Source organism: Podarcis tiliguerta (genome assembly GCF_965153285.1).
Source record: "Podarcis tiliguerta genome assembly, chromosome: 11".
In the NCBI taxonomy this organism is placed as follows: Eukaryota; Metazoa; Chordata; class Lepidosauria; order Squamata; family Lacertidae; genus Podarcis; species Podarcis tiliguerta.
In genome coordinates this window covers 60,411,721-60,433,195 of record NC_139544.1, presented here as the reverse complement: position 1 = coordinate 60,433,195, position 21,475 = coordinate 60,411,721, and the positions used below count along the sequence as shown (strand labels likewise).

Below are 21,475 nucleotides of genomic sequence, written 5' to 3'. Positions count from 1 at the left end.
CATACGGACTCTCCATCACATCCCAGAACTTTGCGTCTGCCAATTGGGCACAGCAGTGTAGCTGTTCTGTAAATAAGAAGGTGCGAAATAATTGTGTTTTGCAATTTGGCCTTTGGCTTCATGCCACAAACCTGAACTGGCTTGACAAGAACCAGTGATGTCTCCTCCAGCCCCTCAATTTTGGGAGTGGGGGCAGGGAGATCAGAGGGGTGTTTGTGGGAAGACACCTCGTTCTTCCCCACCTACACCAACACAAGTGAATGTTTTAGAAATTTCATTTTTTATTGGCCTGAACTCCACCTAATAAAAGTTCTGAGCGTGTCAGTACTGTTTGCAGAATCAGTTGTCAAAAGTCTTCCCCTCCCACCATTACCCTTAGCAGTTCTTAAGAGCAAGAGAGAACCCGTGACACTCTCTTGGCATCCGATTAAGTCTTCTAGGTGCCACAAGACTCCTGGCGGTTTTATTCTTTAGCAGTTTTTCATGCTGGGTTGCCAGTGTGGCACCAGATCAGAGTTATAGTCCTAAATGTCTGGAGAGGCAACAAATTGAACTCTGGACCCACCAAGTAAGGCTCTAGTGTAGCTCAAAATGGGCACATTGGGTGTTTATCCTACTTTTGCTGTCTGGGTATCAAAATACTATGGAACCTTTGAGCAAGGAAGGGTAAGGAACATTAAAATGCACTTAATTTTAATTTTTTTGGGACGCAGGTGGCGCTGTATGTTAAAGCTTCAGCGCCTAGGACTTGCCGATCGCATGGTCGGCGGTTCGAATCCCCGCGGCGGGGTGCGCTCCCGTTGTTCGGTCCCAGTGCCTGCCAACCTAGCAGTTCGAAAGCGCTCCCGGGTGCAAGTAGATAAATAGGGACCGCTTACTAGCGGGAAGGTAAACGGCGTTCTGTGTGCTGCGCTGGCCCGCCAGATGCAGCTTGTCATGCTGGCCACGTGACCCGGAAGTGTCTGCAGACAGCGCTGGCTCCCAGCCTATAGAGTGAGATGAGCGCACAACCCTAGAGTCTGGCAAGACTGGCCCGAACGGGCAGGGGTACCTTTACCTAATTTTTTATCACACCTAAGTTCCCTCTCGTTGCCTGTAGGTTGCTGTATCTTCATAGCAGGTATGGCTATTAACCCATCCAGCCCACCAGTCTACTCTTGCAGACACAGGTCTTTTCCCATTACTTGGCTGCCCAGTCCTTTTAACTAGAGATGAAGTCCAGCTATTCCTCCACCTCCGGGAAGGATCCAGTTCTGGAGAATGCATGCATCCCTCTACTAGGCATGTGGAACCAGTGGCCCTGAGAGCCAGTGTGGTGTAGTGGTTGAGAGCGGTAGTCTTGTAATCTGGGGAACCGGGTTCGCATCTCCGCTCCTCCACATGCAGCTGCTGGGTGACCTTGGGCCAGTCACACTTCCTTGAAGTCTCTCAGCCCCACTCACCTCACAGAGTGTTTGTTGTGGGGGAGGAAAGGAAAGGAGAATGTTAGCCGCTTTGAGACTCCTTAAAGGGAGTGAAAGGCGGGATATCAAATCCAAACTCTTCTTCTTCTGATCTCATCAGTCAAGACAGATTCAACAGTCGGGACGATGGGTGCTGAAATTCAGTAACATCTAGCAGGCTGCAGGTTCCTTACCCTGCCAAAGAGGGTTTCTTTTATTCCTGTTTTGCAGGTACGAAGCAAGTAGAGAAGGAAGATTTATGTGAAGAAAGCTCACGTTCTTAACCAGCTGTGAACTAAAGCACCAAACTCTAGCTTTTATTTTACAAAATGCATTGCAAAGTGCTTTCAGACGCTCAACAATGACACACCCACCCCCTTTGCTGGAATTAGGCTTGAACATATGCTACTGGGGGTGGTGTGGGGGTCAATAGAAAACTACTGTCAAACCTAAATGAGGGCAAGGCCCCATGGGGTTCCATCAAGTCTCTGGGTCACCAGTTCCTCACTCATTATAGATTAGGCCCGTCACTTTTTCCCCAGCATAAGGCTCCCTCTTACCTATGTCTTGGGTGCAAAATGATGCTGGTAAATGGAGACATCTGCAATCCTAAAATGAGGAAATTTACATAGCTTTTATTTGTACAATTTATTCTCAAGAGGAAAGAAATCGGGCTTCCTTTGCATTCTTTCTGACACGTGTGCTGTCTGACCTGCCTTCTGTACATGGATCCACTAATGGCCACATTTCAGTACTGAAATCTACTGAAACCGTTCATCTAACTTCTGTTTAGAATTTTAACCCACTAATGCCATCTTTAATTCCCTAAAGTGCAGCCATTCGTTTTTGTAAACGCACTGTTACACAAAAGAAGTTTTTCCATACTGTACTAGATGCAATCTCTGCCTTTCTAGGAACATAAGATAGCAAATTTCTATTTAGGCACATTTTCAACTTAAGTAATAATTTATGGGCAGATCCGCCTGAATTTATGTAACCAGAATAAGGATTTCAAATAGCAGCCTACTGGTGCCTTGTGTGGGAAAATTATCCTGCATAGGTGGTTTACCTTACGAGCCATCACTTTCCCAAGTTCCTCTTTTACCTGCATTTTATTCCATAATTTTGGTTTACAGCAGTATTAACCCTGGAGATGCTCTTATCAAAGCACACGAGACCCCTTTAATCCATCTCATGATGTAGGTTCTGCCTTCCACAAGCTTATGCCATAATAAATTAGTATTTAAATGTGCTCTGTTAAGATGTATGCAGTTTACCCTACATAATTGGTCAATACCTCAGTGGCAAGTTTAGGTGGTACTTTTAAGAAAACACATTTCTTTCACTTTGCACCTGAATAAAAGGAAAAGGTAGGATTAGTGCCCTAGGATCACTTTTTCTGCTGTCACAGAGAAAGCAACTGTTGGGCAAAATCAGAACTTTTATCTCCTGGGTCAAGAGAAAGGCAGCAGAGCCAGAACCCTCTGCAATGGTGTAATCACAGCAGCAGGTGTTGCGGACTCCTAGGCTATAAGCCACGTTTCCAAAAGCAAGGCACATGCATCACTAGCCCAATACTGAGGTTGCAAAGGAATAAAACGGATCATTCATGCAGCAAAATTATATCATAGAATGGTAGAGTTGGAAGGGGCCACAAGGGTCATCTAGTCCAACCCCCTGCAATGCAAGAATCTTGCCCCATGTGGGACTCAAACCCACAACCCTGAGTCTCACACTCTGCCAATTGAGCTATCCCCGGTAGGCTAACGACTATAAACAGGATGCACACAGGAAAACCCTAGATGGGATCTATTGCAGAGGAGAGGTTTACAACAGAAGCCTATAGCAGGCAAGTCCAAAGTCCATTTCGGGGACCTAATCTGGCCCACCGGTCGGTTTAATTTGGCCCCTGTGGGTAAAATCTCCACGGCCCTTCACTTCCATCAAATCTGGCCCTCTTTGAAAAAAGTTTGGACACCACTGGCCTATAGGCTTCCATACAACTATACCAATTAGCAGGCCAGGTTGTCTCTATGGAAAAGGAAGCTCTATTCCAAGTATCCTGGAGTAGCTGCCAGTAAGGATGCAGGATTCTTAGCCAAAGGCCCATAGAATCTACTTGAAAGCTTGCTTGCCATTTTTGTGGTTAAGGGAAGTAGAGGGTTATAATACTGGACCTAACCGCATGAGCATGTTCTCTTAACAGATCAGCCATTCTCAAAGATTTCTTTAAAAGACCAGTGAAGAAACTTAAAAGCCATCCACATCTATTCATTTAATTTTAGAAAAATACCTGAAGAACATGAAGATGTCTACTTAAAAAAAAAAGTTTTCTTTTATTACAATTCCTATAGGGGGTCAGTGGAGAGGCTGTTCCTTCTGAAATGGCAAAAAAATTGAAAGCATGAGCTATCTTGGTGTGACTTCTCCTAACATCCTGCTATAACCTTCATGGCACTGAAACATTGCTTCCTAAGTAGAAGTTTTCCAACAGCCCCTACCCTTTGCCTATTTTTCCTGTTGTGGTTATGGCGCACATGGCAGGTGGTTTGCTTGCTTCGATTTCCACATCAGTTAAGGGGCAAGGCCCTGAAACACTCAGGTAATGCCTTCTTGGGTTCAGAGAGGATTCCGGCTTATATTTGTGTGTTGGCTGTTCTGCAGATTGCTGAAACCGATGCTACCCTGCAGGCCACAAGCTGGAGGGATGGAGCAAGCTCCTGGGTTTGCTCTTACCCATTTTCTCATGAAGGCAACACCCACCTTTGGAGGGGGGGGGGAATACATTTGAAGCGTACTGTACTATTATGGCATGAGCTAGTACGCACTGCTGCTACCACCTCACTTGGTACCCGCTCCATCAACATGCAAACCCCAGTTGCACCAGGTGGGTTCAGAATGCAACATCTGTGGCCAGGGGGAAAGCAAAAAAAGGGGTTAAATGAGAGAAGCTTCCTTAGCCCCGTGCGAGTATGAGCAGAGAAGTGCTTCATAGATACCACACCTTATTTTGTGTTTTAGAAAGGCATGCAGGGAAAACACATGGCTGAACATGCACTCCTAGTGAGACATGTCTGTAGTGACAATAGGAGCCACTAGAGAGAGGGCTCTCGTATTTTGTCACAGGGAAGGCCACATTCTGGCTGTTTCCAGGCGATCACTTTTGCAAAGCAGTTGGAGGAGCAAATGGAGTGGGGGCCGGGGGAGAGATTACAGGAGGTCTCACCTCATGTGAGACACGTAAGCCTGTGTTAACTAATAAAGGTGGCTTCCGAAGAGGGAACTAACAATAGAGGTGTACTTTATTTCACATTTTATTAGTAGACAGATGTGCAGAAAAAAACAAAACTAAATTACCAAAGGAAAGGGAGACAAAACACAAAAAGAAAAATATGCATTAGTTAAATCTGGTCTGGTAAGTTGCATCAACCAAAGTGGGCGAGAGGGAGAGGGAGGAAGAAAAACATCCAGGATTTTAGCACTGAAAAAAAGAACATATCAAGATAGAATTCTAGTGCTCCCTGCTGGTTTCAGAAGGATTTAAGAACTGCATCTGAATTGGTTTCTGAGTTGGAAATGTAAACGCAGACACGGGTGGGGTAGGAGAGAACCAGGCGACCGACCGCTGGCTCCAGTAAACATTTGTCCTCAATCTCTTTAAGTAGCTTGATAGTTGCATTTCGGTGGGTTGGTTGGATCTCAAGAACAAGGAAGCCAGCAAGTCAGCAGGCAGTGACATCATGATGGGCTGGGGAGAGTCTGCCTGGCCAAGCAAAGAGGAGAGCACAAACTCCCAGAAACAGGTGCTCCCCGCCCCACAAAAAAAGTGTTACGGCGAGGGGAGGACAGAGGTATAATAATGCATCTCACACCACCAAGCTTGAGAATACAAGTCACTGGAGAGCATACAGTGAAAACGGTCAAAGTACAAGAGAGAAATAGCTGAAAGACGCAGTATCCTCATTTCAGGTTGAGCCAAGAGCGGCAATCCACTCCTTCCTCTCCTCGCCCAACTCAGGACAAGGAGCCACCCACAAGCCTGAATTTGAACAAAAAATGGTAACTTTTATTGGCTGCCCTGTTGGGAGAATTGGTGGCTGTACTTGCAGTGCCCATCTACACACACACATACGTCCTCCAAAGCATACACACAAACACACTCCGGATTGTCTTATGGCTAGTTGGAAGGGCTATGCATTTCAGTTCCTCTGCTTACACACTAACTGTGGCCAACATCATGTCCTCTCCCATCTCTCTGGCTTCGCTCAAGTCCCCACATATGAACTCCACAGCAGCACCAACAGCCAACGCAGTCGGCAATCACAGCTGCAACGGAGTTAGAAAAAGCACAGATCCTCGCCCCAGGCAGCAGGAGACTGAAAGATGAGCTGCCCGTGCAGAGGAACCAACAAGTTATCTGCTGGGTGCTGGGCCACCACGAGAGGTGCATGTGGGGCACTATTCAGTCCACAAGGGCTCCCAGAATGGCGAGCTATAAAGCAGGATCACCCCCCTAAAGTCCCAGCAGTGGGGTCATGGTGAATACCTGGGGTAACTCATCAGACCACCTCAGATGGAACTTGCTTGCTCCCTTTCCTGTAGAACCAGAACATTCACAGCAGGGATCCCAACATTTGAGAGGCAAGCTGAGCTGGAATGGGGGCAGAGGAAACGGCTCTTCTTGCGGTCGTCTCTCATCACAGAGCTTCCCTTTCCTCGGTAAATTCAAGGCCTAGCAGAAATATGTCACAGGAGCACCACAGAAGCTACCATACAGCCAATCCTTGTCTACTGAACCCACCACTGCTGCAGGAAGTGCTCATGAAGCCCTCATTAATCCCCAAGGCTGTGAGCAGCTAACTTTCTCCACTGGAACACTGTTGTTGTCTGAACTGTGCACAAGAGCCGGCCCCCAAGGATGGTGGGCGCATTTCAGGACAAGCATCGAAGGCAGCAGGCGAGGCTGACATCCACAGCAACATCATCTCTCCGCTCCGAATGCCATCATGCAGCAGAGGGAATGTTTGCATGTGTCTAACTCATACTGGCTCATCCAGACATTTAAGACAAGGTGTGTCTACGGCCTCTGGTATCTTTTAAGACAACCAAGGTTGAGCAATTAGAATCTGCCTTTGAGAGTCTGATCTGGGAGCCCTCAGGGAATCCCGCCCCCCCAGACCCAAGGACTGTCCCTGCCAAGGCCCAGCCCCCCATCACCTGGCAAGAACGCTCTCCCCTAGACGGCATGACAGGCACCCATCTGCCTTCATGGCGTTATGAATGCCACCTTCACCCAAGGGTCCTTCGGCATCCTGCTCCAGCTGGGGCTCAGAGAGCGCTTGCCAGGGCTGGGGCCCCTGCAGGAAAGTGGCAGGCCACAGCGTTTCAACTACCTTTGCCCAGAACTAAGAGGCTGCTGGGGCTCTGCATTCGGAGGGGCCACAGCTGCCAGCATTTATCCCCTACGGAAGACCAGCAACTAAAAGGGCTCAGTGGGACAAGAATACAGAGAGTTTTGAAGTGTTTATTGGAAGGTTCATATCACAAGACAACCACCACCCTCTCCCCACCCCAAATCTCCGGGTGGGGAGGGGGAGTAGATCCTTCCCCCCAACCACCCGCCGTCCCCATCCCCACACGCACTTAGCAGAACTGAAATGGAATACTGGACCTTTCAGCACCAAATCTTGTCAAGCTCAGTACAATGGAGCTTAGGCTCTCTGCCCAACACCTTAGAAAAGGGGGGGGGGGGGGAGGAGAGGAGAGAAAAACCACCACCACAAGGCTAAACAAGTGCGCACGCGGTCATCGTCAACGGAGCAGCAGCGAAACCTCGGGAAGTGCTCTGCAGCAGAGTTGCATTTGTACTTGTCCCTGTTTAAATGCAGCTCGTGGGGAGCAGCCCCCCACAGTCTCCGGCGTTAAATACATTAAACATCTTGATCAAAGACTGTTTAATTCAAGATCCTAAAGACAGAGCAAACCTGTTTTGAGTCAGGTTGTGAATGCTCCTGGAAAAGGCGGCGGGGAGAGTGAGAAGGGGGTGTGTGCGGAAAGAGCATCGCTTTCTTCCTTTCCTCGAGAGAGAAACAAAAAAAACCCAGAACACAAGTGACGGGGGGTGGGGAAGAATGCAAGAATGGTGCCGTTCTGCAGAGGGGCTTCCTTCCAAGCAGAACAGAAAGGGGTGGCGGGAAAGACCGAGATCCATACAACAGGAGAAAGCAGGAGGCGCGGGCTTGGTTGGTATCCCCCCCCCCCATGTATATATGTATTTTTTTTGCTGAACTGTCACTAGGTTACCGCTGCTCCTCTCCCCCTCTGGCACAGCAGGCGGAGCGGGGCGGGGGCCGGAGGGAGCAGGTCACGACTCCTCGTTGCCAGAATCATCGTCGTCGTAACAATCGGCGTCCTCCTCCTCTTCCTCATCCTCGTCGTCAATGTCATCGTCGTACAAGTCGTCATAAAGCAAATCTGAGCTGTTGTCACTGGAAGGCACTTTAGTTTTGATGCAATATTCTGCCAGCGTGGTAGGAACCTTCACCCCGTCCTTTTCCGCTTCCGCCTTGGTGGCCTGGACTTGTTTCCTGGGAGGCGGGAGAAAGGAAGGTGCCACACGGTTAGGACTGCCCACCAGGCGGCCATGGCAGGCAACCTTGTCTTCAACAGGCCATCGCTGTGTGCACCCAAACTGCACATCCACCCAGTTGGCCCTGGGCAGAACTAGGAGCCCCCTTCCCCTTGTTGCAGGGCAGAAGGTAAGAATTTAAGCAGAGCCAATGGCCCGTCTAATCCAGCCGCTGTTTTCACAGTGGGCCAACCAGATGCCAATGGGAAGCCAGCAAGCAGGATTCGATCACAAAAGCAGCCCTCTCCTCTTCTGTGATTTCCAGCAACTGGTGTTCAGAAGCATTACTCTGCCTCCTACTGCAGCATAGCCATTGTGGCTAGTAGCCATCAGTAGGGCTCAGCGATTTTGTCTAATCTCCTGTATACCTGAAGGAGCGTCTCCACCCCCATCATTCAGCCTGGACACTGAGGTCCAGCTCCGAGGGCCTTCTGGCGGTTCCCTCATTGCAAGAAGTAAGGTTACAGGGAACCAGACAGAGGGCCTTTTCGGTAGTGGCACCTGCCTTGTGGAATGCCCTCCCACCAGATGTCAAAGAGCACAACAACTACCAGAATTTTAGAAGACATCTGAAGGCAGCCCTGTTTAGGGAAGTTCTTAATATTTAATGCTATATTGTTTTAAACACTCGATTGGAAGCCACCCAGAGTGGCTGGGGAAACTCAGCCAGATGGGTGGTGTATAAATATTAAATAATAAATATTTATTATTATTATTATTAGCCATCCAATTTGGTGGCCATCACTGCCTCCATAACTATGTGCTGTGTGAAGAACCTGTGCAAATCTGTGCCACATTTTGAGAGCACCAGACATACCTGACAGCCCCTCTCTTCTGTCCTCCTGCCCCCACCCTCTCCCTTCTGTGGCTGGCCGTCTCCTGAACCCCAAGGTCGGCATACAGGAAAAAGCAACGGCCACTGAGTCAGACAATGGTTCTGGGGTGCAGCAGGTCAGGCTTTGCTGGTGTGGTCACAGGATCCCTGGCTACTGCCTCCAAACTCTGCCCGTGTAAGGAAGCTTCTACAGCAGGGCTAAGGGATCTGTGTCCCGTTCCCCCACCAGCTGTTGCTGGAGTACAACTGCCATCATCCTGGACCACAAATTAGGGACCAGCAAAAGCTGGAGGCACACAGGATCTCCACCCACTGCTCCGATATCTTTGTTTTTCCTTAGGGAATTGTTTTGGTCTGATGGTGGTGAGATTTAAGAGGTCTCTGAATCTGTTCACAGAACACAGAAAGCGTGTTAATGCTCTTGTGTATTTGCCTGGTGCCAGCACAGTCCCACCAGCTTGCCTGGACGTAGCAGCCAGAGATGGAGAGACAAAAAAGAGGAACAGCTTCCCCTTTTAGGTTTAGGTGCACTGCGACTCTCTGGGAGTTTCACGTCCAGCAAGGGGGGAAACTGCAAGCGAAAAGGCAGAGGTGTCACACAGAAAGGCCAGGTAGGAGGAGGAGGGGCGCACCGGTAAGAGAGGGGGAGGAGGGGCATGTGAGACCACAAACACCCCAAATGAAAATCTGGCTCCCAGGCCAGGCTGCTGGGAGAGGGACCAGAGCAGAGGCCAAGTTCTTCCAGTTCATGCTCCTACACAGCAGAGGTGGGGAAGGCCTCTAAAACATTGCTGAGGCCAATGGTCTGGACCAGGAGGGGGCTTTGCTCTTCTCACACATTCCTCAAGGTTTGGCCCCAGAAAGGAGAGCCGACCGCCCCCCCCCCCCCCGGGATATCCCACCCACCTGGAGTGAGAGCCGGGTTCTGCTTGGCTTACCGAATGATCTCAGCATATTCTTTGTCTTTGCCTTTGCTGTCCCTCCATTTCCTGAACATGACCGAAGCATCGACGTTCGCCGGAGAGAAGGTGTTGGGCTCATTAAGCAGAGAGATGACGCTCAGTAGGATAGTCCTGGGAAAAAGCATGAGGAGGAGGAGGAGGAGGAGAAGGAAGAAGAAGAAGAAGATGGGGAAGGGGAAGAAGAAGAAAGAAAGAAAGAATCAGGGCCACAGCATTGGGCAAGTCTGCACCTGCAAGGATGAACAGCAGGTTGTGATTCTGAACAGGTTTTGTCACAGAGCAACCACACTGGAGGGGAATTTCTCACTGGCAGGGATCAAGTGGATTCTAGCCTGCCATTTAAAGCAAGGGCCCTTTAGGTATTGTTGGGCTGCAATCCCCATCACCTCTGGCCACCTGGTCACTTTGCCTTGAGATTGATGGGCATCTCACAACATCTTGGGGGCTCATCCCCAATTTGAAGCTTGCAGCCTTAACCCCAACCACTATTTTTGTACATTCATGACAGGCAAAGCAATCTTCCATGGAGACTACAGCTGAACTTCTTTGTGGGGTGCTGGCAGGAGTTCTTACACAGCAATGAGGTACTGAAAATCTCTGCACCCAGGACACAGATGCCTGGTTCCTCAGACCCGATGCTTTACTTTACTATTCTGCTGGTGCATGGCCCTGTCAACTCTCTTGTGAGCCTCACAATAAATAATAACAGCCACCACTGCCACACTAAACCCCCCATGAGCTTCTGGACTTGTGTGTGACCACGGCTCATGCTTAAAAGATAATAAATAAATAAATAAATAAATAATAAAAAAGATGGAACCCAAGTGTCTGCTGCAGATCTGGGGTTCAGGGTTTGAAGAAGCAAAGCCAACATGATGCCCCCCCCAGCTGCTGCTAGACTACAGCTCCCATCAGCCCTCAGCCAGCACAGCCAACAGGCAGGGAGGATGAGAGTCGGGGTCCAGAACATCTGGGGAGCATCACGTGGGCAATCCATAAAAGGTTCTCTGGTGGTACCCAACACTTCTTATTTGCAGGTTGGAAAACGTAATGTCACTAGAGAAGGAGGACCCCCAGCTCCAGAACCGAGTTGTGCATTGGTACAGAATCCTCTCTCTGAAGGGCCTTACCTGACATTCTGGGTTGGGTTCCATCTTTCAGATGGCAGCTCTCCACTTTGAGGGTCATCTACAGGTGGGTGAAGGATTGAAATACATACATCTCCATTCTACCAAAAGAGAATACACACACAGGAGGTCAGCTGATGCAAAGGACAAAACACCTTCTGCAGAGTATACAGAGCAGGGCTGAGCAATATATCGATACAGTCCAGTCCATATTGTGATATTGGTTGCATATTTTTGACCTGGCAATATATCGCGAATCACGATGCGTATGTGTGTATGCTATGCAAAAACCACAATGAGGGGGAAACCCTGAAGCCAGCCATTGCTTCTCTCAATTTCTACAGCCCGTTAATTCTGCCGGCTCAACGATCCCCTGCCTCCTGCAGGGGACAGAAAATCACAGGAGCCTGCAGAAATCGTGATACGGGAAAAACCATGAAGCCAGTGCTCCATCCTTATTTCAGACATCGTGGTCTAATGTGATGTTTAGCTGGTGATGTATCACAATGCTGAAAATCAGATATCGCCCAGCCCTAATACAGAGTGGCCCACAATAATACAGAAAACCCACGACCACACATACACACCTCTACTTATCTGGTTATGTCCTGAACTGAACCTTTTTCACTAGAGGGAAGGGTGTACTTTCAAATGTTAGCCACCAAGAAAATATACACTTCCAACCTTAAGAATACAAAATATTAACCACTGCTTAAGCAAATCCCCTCAAAGTGCTTCCTACAACCCCTTGTAAAAATATACATTTATTTCTTTAAGCAGTGTTCCAAAACCACAGTATTCCAGAAGGGGGAGCCAGAGCTCTCCGAAAAAGGGGAATAAAGTTGCCATCAGCGCTTCCTGATTTAGGAGTTTCCTGCCTAAACAGAAAAAAACCCTTTTGCTCCAATAAAAGGGGGTGAGAGAGATACTAGAGGCCAGCTGGCAAACCTGATATTAAAGAAGAGTTTAATTCTGCCATTCTGGCTCTGCAGATGAACACCCCTTTAAAAGAGCAAAGCCCAGAGGCTCTGGTGCTCTGCCATATCCCCCGCTAGTGGGAATGGAAGCAAGAAATACGAGACTTGGGGTGGGGGGAGAGATGCAGAGCAGCTGGGCTGTTGCTCTCCTCCTTCAAGGGGCCAGAGACAAGGTTAAACATGCAAGTCCACAAGTGGAGAGTGTTGGGCCTCTCTGACCTTAAGGCTCAGTTCACACATCCAAAGCAGGTCCTTCTGAGGGGCCAACCCATCAGAGAGCACACAGGTTAAGAAGCCCAGGACAGCAGCATGGATGGAAACAAAGAAACAGCCAGCCCCTAATCCTGCTTTTGCAGGAGAGAGAAGTGGAAGCTGCTGCAGCAGGAGCAAGAGTTTCAGCCAAGTGTGTCGTCAAGGAGAAAAGGACCAGGCAAGGCTACCGCTTGGATTTCAGTCTCTTTCTCGCTTCATGTGCTCCAGATAGTCCCATTTATCTTCATGGCGGAGAAGAAGGATTAAATATGGGGAGGGGGGGAGGAAGACAATGATGTAGAGAAAGAGAAAGGAGGAGAAAAGGGAGGTTTTGATGTCCAGGTAAGGAAGGAGGCCACAGCAGTTGAAATTTTGACACCACAAAAGACACCTACCTCATAAATGTTGGGATGCCACATTTTGGTCAGGAATCTGAAGGTAGGTGGTGAATATGGGTAGTCCATAGGAAATTTAATATGCGCCTGGAACAGAGAACAAAACCCCAAATTTAAACGCTTGTTAAGCTCAGCAAAGCAGCAGCAGCAAAAAAAGTCACTCCCATGCTGTTCCACTACCTCCACATTTGGTGACCCTGAGTTTGGAGCTGGACAGACAGAGTGTCGTGGGAGTGAGGATCTCACCTGGGGGGGGGGGGGACAGCGAGAGAGAAGGCAGCTGCCCATGTTGGAAGGGGGAGCTTTATGGTAAGAATGAAGTGACAACCACAAGAAGTTTGCAAGCAAGAGAAGGCGCAGGAGTAGTGGCTACGGAAATATTTGGCAGAGTTGGAATTAAAAAGTAAGAATCACAGGAAGAGGGGGAAAGGGGCAGGCCGCAGAGCTCAAGGGGTGAAGAGCTGGAATAAGTTGTAAATGCATGGACTAAAAACTTGAACTTGAATGTCGAAAAAGGAACAGCTTGTCTAGTCCAAGCCCTAACAAAGTCCACTATTACTGCATCCATGAAAAATGTGGGAAACCTCCAATTATTAGATAACGGAGCCTCAAGAAGAGGGGAAACTGTATCCCAACATAAGATTTTAGAAGTCATACACAACATCCTAAAAAAATATAGGCAGACTTGGACTATGGAAACATGGGTACAAAGTTCAGACACAAAGTTCACAGGTTGGCCTTAGGTTAGAATAAATGGTAGTGATTATTCAAGGAGGAAATGGGGTATATATAGCGTGTGCCATCTCAAGTGCCTTGGAGGAAAGGCAGAACATAACAATGTAATACATGATAAATAATAAATTTCTGGGCAAGACCAGGGAAACTAAGCTTTCTGTGAGTCCAGGGATATAGCAATGGCATTTCATAACTTTTAAAAGCATTATAATATTAGAAAACTACTGTGGCCCAATGCAGATAGTTTTGGAGACGTCTGAAGTACAGTGCTGGTAATCTGTGAACCTAGCAGTTTAGTGCAGCTTCAAGCAACACTTTTATACGCAACAGCTGGTGTTTCAAAGTGGCACCACATGGCATAACCAAATCTAGTGAGACCAACTCCAGTTCTGACCTTCAATCAATCAATCAATCAATCAATATTTTATTTTATTGCTTATACCCCGCCCATCTGGCTGGGTTTCCCCAGCCACTCTGGGCAGCTTTCAACCGAATATTATAAACAATACAGCGTCAGACATTAAAAACTTCCCTAAACAGTGCCGCCTTCAGTTGTCTTTTAAAAGTAAAATAGTTGTTTATTGCCTTGACATCTGCTGGGAGGGCATTCCACAGGGCAGGCGCCACTACCGAGAAGGCCCTCTGCCAGCTCCAGGTTATTAATGGCTTCTGGAAGGTCTATGTGTTAACACAGACTTCTCATTCAGCAGCTGCCCCCAGCTGAGTTAATGCACCTCCCATGCACAGCTTTTTAAATGCACAACTATGAAAAAAGGCAAACGACAAGGTGGACAGAATTCACCGGAAAAGGCCACTACAGAAATGTTTAGCGCAACAGCAGCATGGCCACTTCACTGAGAACAGGATTCCCCTTGGCTTTTGCCTGAAGTAGGTTTGCCTGACGGGAGAACTCTCACGTCTCCTAGGAACACACCAGCGGCTCTAGCAGGCAAGGAAAACCCTCCAGCAGGCCTGGCTCAGGAAGTGGTAGCAGCAACTAGGCGACTGCATTAAGATTAAAAAACAAAAGATGTTTAGAAATAACATACGTGAGCATGGCTTTGATATTTATAGCTGAAGGCGTTTCCAACCCCAAAAGCAGCAGATTGTGATTTTGGAGTGAACACTGAACATTTCAGCCCGATGCATTTGAAAACAAGCAGATGGTCACTTTCTAAAAAGGACAGTTGAACACAGGGATGGAGGCAATGCCTCATGCAGAGACAGGCCACCAACCCCTCCAGCACCACACTGTCCACAATGACCAGCACCAGTAGCCAACTCATCCAGGCCCCCAACAGGTGAACCAGAAGATGGGGAAATAGGATGGGTGCACATAATGACAGTGGTGATTCACCCAAAGCTACCAAGGTGGGCACAACATTAACACATATTAAGAACAGTTTGAAACAACTCACAATCACAAAAATAAGATGGCTCCTAAAAACACAGACCTCAAATGTCAAGAGCAAGGGTAAGGAGGTGCTTCACCGGAAGCTATGCAATGAAGGTGGCAGGGGCACCTCATAGGGAGGGAGCACCCCAGCTTAGGGGCCACCACAGAGCAGTGTCTTCTCCTGGGCTGCCACCTCCCTGAGCCTCTGAGGGCAGAGGACCTCCCCAAGAGGGCTCCCTCTGCTGATCTCAGCACCCGAGAGGGTCTGTAGGGAAGGAGGCGCTTTTTCGGGTATTTGGGGCCTAAGCCGTTTACGGCTCTCAACACGAACATGAGCACCTTGACTTGGGCCTGGAAATGAACTGACAGCCTGCACAGCTGTTTTAAACGGGGGGTTGTAAGAGAACACCAGCCAGCAGTAGTACATCTATGGCCCCCCCTGAAGCGCCACAGAAGCAGAGTCACTCCCTCGGACAGCACTCTCCAAGGGCTGGCTTGCAGGTGACAAAAACTCACCACAGATGTTACGTCTCGTTTTAAATGCATGCCATGCTTTTGTGTTTTAAACTGTTTCTAATTATCTCATGTGCCATTTGCCTTGAGACGGTTGCTTAGAATGCAATTAATAAATCGATGATGGTGATAATAATAGAACCACCAACATGTTTTTCAGCGGAGGCGGTTCAGAGCGACTTGTGAGTAAAAGAGCAACAGCAGGGTGATGTAATCGATGGGTGAAGTCAGCAGGCAGTGTACAGCTGAAGGCTATTTTGAGGAGAAGAGTCCTGATCAAGCAGCTCTTTATGCAAGCAAGGGATTCTTCGTCCACTTCGCTGTCTAGGGCATCCCTAGCTCTCCCCAGGGCACCCAGGGGTGCTGCTAATGGTCACACCAGCCTGGCAGGAACATGCTTGCACATTAGCGTTCTGGCAGAGCTCCAGAGCAAGCTGCGGGGCTGATGTATCTTTGCTGGGGGGAATCCTCAGGTTCCTAGAAGGCACGGCAGCAGCCAATAGTCAGTTTCACATTTGCGGTCTCTCAAGCCAGTTAGAAATTTAGCAAAGAGCCGTTTCTTTCATCTCAGAAGACACCCACATGACCTTACATTCAGAAATGTTACATAATCACAACCACACACACACACAAAATATCAATTTAGAAGATTGGGTGTGGGTGGCTGGGAAGATCAGAAATGATTACATTACAGAAAAGGAACACACAGAAGTATATTCAAACCATATCAAATGCGGTTTTTAGAATCAATGTACCATTTTTTATTTTTAATGATAAACAGCACCCTCACCACCAAAATTTAAAGTACCAATTCCAAAGCGAATCCATGTGGTTGACAAAACATTTATGGCGCTCATAAGAGAGCTACCATAATACCTATAAAATACAGGAGCTGTATGTTGAAGTCTGTTTGATGGGTGACTATTATTCAGCAGTGCGGTAGTGCTTAATACACATTTAGGGAATGTGTTGCACTTTTTAGCAGACTCTAGAAAGACCCTGATGTTGGGAAAGATGGAGGGCACAAGGAGAAGGGGACGACAGTGGGACAGTGTTCTCGAAGCTACCAGCATGAGTTTGACCAAACTGCGGGAAGCAGTGGAAGACAGGAGGGCCTGGCATGCTCTGGTCCAGGGGGTCACGAAGAGGCGGACACAACTAAACAAAAACAGAGTTCTGGAATGCAGAAGCACCCCATGTTTCCACTTGCAAAAAGGGCAGTGTGAGGCCAGGCGATGGTGTTGTGGTGGAGGCCCCCTCCTCCCTCTGGATAGGCTTTTCTAGCACTAAGCACAGCGGTGCCTTGGGAACGTGACATCAATTGCATAAGCCGTGGGATTCCCTCTGAACTTGCAGCAGCAGCAGCTGGACCCTGCTGGCTGAGGACATAGCGGCTTTGACAAGCATCTGAATTTGAGAGTTTCCTTTCATTTACCAGGGAAGATTCCCCATTAATAATAAAGGAGGGTGGGAGGACATTCCCAGATTGTTTCCATGGCAACAGCTCAGAGCTGGAGGTTTCTATTCTGGTTCCAGGAGATGCACAGGAATTTCTTCCCATGAAATAATTCCTCCTCTTCTCCACCTTAAGGTAACAATCAGTGCAGGATTGTGAGCCCATTTTCCATGGAGGAAGAAAAAGAGGGTAACTCTTCTCCAGACAGACATTTATGGGGATGGGGGAAGAACAGATTCCGGTGCAGCCTGATGGGGCCAGTTTTTACCCCAAAACTGCCTACAAATGCAGTTGACCCATAGGAGGGACACTCATCGGGTCTCCTGCCATTTACACCTGACATTTCTGGATGCACGCACATCTCATGGCACACCCAGGCAGTGCATGTGAGGCAGCCAGGCAGCTGATGAAGCTCTGGAGCTCTCACTCTTTGTCAGTCTCCCGAGTCAGCAAAATAATAAAAAAAGAGGTTCAATTAGCCTCAAGTTGTGAACAGGATACACTAAAACAGTTGGCAAAAGAGAAAGAAAAGGTAGAAAATATCTACATGCCAACCTAGACAAGTCCAAGAATTCTCCTTTTGCAATGGCTGCAAAGCTGAGCCATGCCAGATGCTGGAAAGGCAATCTGTATGTTCCCTTCAGCCCTCCACATAACTGCTAAAGCCTCTGGAACAAGAGGTTTGCATCAGGCTTTGATAACAGCCTGTTGCCCCAGTTGTGGTCTCCAGTGAAGGGTAGGTATGAATGGTGGGGGAATCTGAACTAGTTCTCAGCCAAGATCCAGGGGCACAAGTACCCTAGCATTTCACGGCCCAATGTGGACAATGTTTAAAATTCTTCTTAACACTATCTCTTCCCGAACCAAGCTCAAAGTACTTCCTCATTAAGCATCCATTAGGAAATTTAAAATAAAGGAGCCAGCATATTCTAGGGAGACTTTGGGGCGGCCAACCCACGTTGCACAATTGGGTACTCCCATTTGCTTTTCATTCTACCTGCTCTACCCTTCCTTTCCATACCTAAAACTGGAGAAGCAGGTGGTTGTCCAGGTCTTTATTTCAAAGTCTGCCTTGACACTCTCAGATGTCTGCTTGCAGGATGAATTTCAGCTGTTAGGCAATCTCAGAAACCGGAAGCTGGCCTGGAGCAAGCCTACCTCCTTGCCCTCAAGTGCTGAGGATGTGATTTTAAAATTAAACGTCCTTATCAACATGGAAAGGCAACGTCCTGCTCAAATCACAGCTCAGCTGCAATTCAGCCGCCAGGCTGCAATGAGAAGCCAGCAAAGTGGGTCACGGAGCAATGGCCAGCCTTGAAACGAACCGTGCCCAGTGCCACTGCTGGCTCATCATTCACCATCTCTGCACACTAGGTGGTGTTTGGGCTGAGACTCTGGCAGCCAGAAGCAGAATCTTGTGGCTCCACTTGTGCTGGAGCAGTTTTTTTTTCCTTTTCTGTAAATGGCAGAGACGTGATGAAGCAGAGTACAGCTCCTCCCTTGGCAACGGGCAGGCTGCATGTTCTGAAGCAATCCTTTCCCTTGCCAGGCAGGTTTTGCTGTCTGCTGCTTTGTCAGCACAGGTTGCCAGTGTCCGCCTGCAGCAGGGCCTGAGCACCACAAAATGAGGAGGGGAAGGAAGCAGACGTGTAGCACAACAGCTGCAATTTTCCCCAGTTACAAGCGGAGCTGGACCTTAGGGTGGGCTGGTGAGCTGCACCACACTCAGCGGAGAAGCAGCGGCAACACTTTCAGAAGGAAAAAGCAAGAGAAGTGCACCAAAAAACAGAGAAAGATAGGAAAGCGAAGGAAGAACGGGACAGTTCTAGGAAGAAGCTGCAGTTCCGCGTCTGATTCAGGAGCATCTTTTGGGGCGGAGAGCCTGTCTCAGCCCACATTTCATCAGGAGAAACCTTCCAGGGGCTGCAAACCAGGTGGTGGGCAGGGGCAGAGCCAGGAGTGAGTGGGTGTGAATCTCTGCACATAAAAGCCAGAGGCTTCTACACACAAACACCTCCCCCCATCCAGGCAAGCAAGACACGTTTATCACGTACAAGCACACATTCTGCCTAGAAACAAGAACTCAAGGAGGGTACGGTGAGGGGTGTGGTCTGCAGAGAGTTCCAAGGGCCAGACAGAGAAGTATGGGGGCCATACTTGCCCCATGGGCTCGGAGTTTCCCCAGCCCTGCTTTAGGAGACACTGCCAATATATTCTGCTGTCTAATGCTGTGCACAGGTTTGCTAAAGCAGGTTGGGCTTGGGCAGGTGTGAAACGCAACTGATGGAGATTATAAGATAGGAAGTATCTGGATCCCTCCCCCTCCCATCTCGCTACCTCTGCCCACTTTGTTGAAGGACCACCACATATACTTTGAACGGGCAGAGAGAGAATGGAAAAGCAATTCAATTGTAGACTAAAGGGTAAAGGGACCCCTGACCATTAGGTTCAGTCATGACCGACTCTGGGGTTGCGGCGCTCATCTCGCTTTACCGGCCGAGGGAGCTGGCGTACAGCTTCCGGGTCATGTGGCCAGCATGATGAAGCCGCTTCTGGCGAACCAGAGCAGCGCACAGAAATGCTGTTTACCTTCCCGCCGGAGCGGTACCTATTTATCTACTTGCACTTTGACGTGCTTTCGAACTGCTAGGTTGGCAGGAGCAGGGACCGAGCAACAGGAGCTCACCCTGTTGCGGGGATTTGAACCACCGACCTTCTTATCGGCAAGCCCTAGACTCTGTGGTTTAACCCACAGCATCACCCGTGTCCCAATTGTAGACTAGAGGAGGCAATAAGGACACTGTTGAGGGACTGGTATCACTTGGTAAGAGGCACCGCCTCCTGCCTTGGGCTTCTTAAAGGAGCAGGCAGAGCACAAGACCACACACCTTGCAGCGATTAGCATGGTGGGCTGCATTCCACACCACACAACACCAGCTACCATTATGCGAACCAAGAATGGACTAAAGAATGGACTGAAACACCCCTTTTGTTGTATTTTTGCACCAGGGATATACTCTGCAGAGGCATGTATATTTCTTTCACAATTCTTTATATAAGAACTGAAGCACGCCAAATATTTGTGATCAGGTTGATCCAGTGTTTACCTGCATCTAGGAAAGACACCTTCCACTCCCAACTGTCAGCGCCCCTGGGGAGTCCTGAGCCAAGATGCGCCTGTTTCTGCCGCTCCCAGTTTGTAATGTGGGAATAAGGACTAGCCTCACAGGGCAGTTCCAAAAAGACAAACAAAGGAGAACGTGCCAAGTGCTATACAGTTTAACAGGCTCCATCCTCGTGTTACTCAAAGGCATAAACATGTAAAGAGAGGAATGAACTAACAATTCAGGCATGGTTTGCTTGGCACAGACCAAAGCAACCTGAAACCAACACCCACATTAGCTTCCACTCGGCTGGCAGAGGCACCATCACTACACATGAATACGGACATATTCTGTACTACGAAGTATAGAATCTATGAACAAACAGTAGCAGAAGATTTGGCCTTTAGTTCTCCTTCGCGCCCCTTATAAAAACTCACACTATTAGCAGACTGTTACAGTCTTCTTGCATTGCAAAAATCCACTAACACAGGTGTTTTATGTGCTAAAATTATGGCCATGCTATTTTTCCAGTTGTATGCAATAAGAGAAACTCACATGCTCCTCCGCTGCTGCCTTTTCGGTGAAGCACAGACATATGGTTCAAAAGGTGCAACTTGAAAACTGGATTTCCAAGTTTAAAAACCACAATTGAACATGGATTCTGGAGTTTCGGGGAAGCACATGTGCTTCTTGATAGGCCTGGGAAAGGTTCTCTGACAGAAACCCTAGAAAAGTACTGCCAGTCAGTGTAGACAATACTGAGGTAATGGGCCAGGAGTACAAGGCAGCGGTCTATGTTCTTATAAGTTCAGCCTCATGACTGCCAAAGGTAAGATTCCTCCACTCAGCCATAAACACAGTGTGGGACCTGACATGTTTTCTTAGTGCAATCTCAAGAGGATCTGAAACCACACAAAAAATGGGACCAGAGGATATACTGTTAACATTGCTTTTAGGCACAGTGGTTTGTGTGCAAAAAGGAATCCGATGACCGACCAGCCCCTGAATGTTCATTTGGGTTTAACAAGAGGTGGCAGCGGCAGCAACAACTTCTGCCAGCCAAGAGCAGAGAAGTGACTCAGCACTTTGAGGTGTGTTACAATCTGGAACTTGCCCTCGTCACAGAGCAATTAGCAAGAACCGTTGCTGCACCAGATGGAGCCGAAGGGTAAGCAGATCCCCCAATAAAAAACAGCACAACACTTCTTGCTGCCGAGGAAGAATTGGCCAGAGCAAGCTTGCAATTAAGCAACGATTTCTGCTAGACTAGGAACCACTCAAGGCTTTAAGCAGCCCTGACTATCAACAGGCTGTCCAGGTTGGGAGCCGTCCATGTCAACAATAGCAACTAAAACAACCTGGCTTGTGACCTGGGGGGCCAGCCACCGCCTCTCAGCCTAACCTACCCCTCAGGGTTGTTGCAGGGATAATAAGGGGAAGGGGAGAACCAACCTGAGGTTCCTAATAAGGAAAAGCAGGATGTGAAACATAGGAGAGGCAGCATTCTACTTATGCAGGCAAGCAGGCCCCTGGAGTAAACACTGGGGGTGGAAGTGTGTGGGAAAATAATAGAATCACAGAATTGCAGAGTTGGAAAGGACCCCAAGGGTCATCTAGTCCAACCCCTGGCAATGCAGGAATCTCAACTAAAGC

At 48.4% G+C, this 21,475-nt stretch overlaps 1 protein-coding gene and 1 long non-coding RNA gene across 2 annotated transcripts in view; one reads left to right on the top strand and one right to left on the bottom strand.

The window, feature by feature from the left end:
• The first annotated feature begins 1,547 nt into the window (after window positions 1–1,547).
• Window positions 1,548–6,118, top strand: LOC310659624. Its single transcript, XR_014502878.1, has 2 exons — window positions 1,548–1,673; window positions 1,901–6,118. It is a non-coding gene; the product is annotated as an uncharacterized lncRNA (long non-coding RNA).
• UBE2R2 (ubiquitin conjugating enzyme E2 R2) overlaps window positions 4,727–21,475 on the bottom strand; it is a 56,283-nt gene continuing 39,534 nt past the window's right edge. The window contains exons 2-5 of the mRNA XM_083403215.1: window positions 12,619–12,705; window positions 10,998–11,095; window positions 9,844–9,978; window positions 4,727–8,029 (exon numbers count right to left, since the gene is read on the bottom strand). Of these exons, the coding sequence (XP_083259341.1) occupies window positions 7,807–8,029; window positions 9,844–9,978; window positions 10,998–11,095; window positions 12,619–12,705 (543 nt within the window). The 3' untranslated portion in view covers window positions 4,727–7,806. The remainder of the gene's footprint in view (window positions 8,030–9,843; window positions 9,979–10,997; window positions 11,096–12,618; window positions 12,706–21,475) is intronic.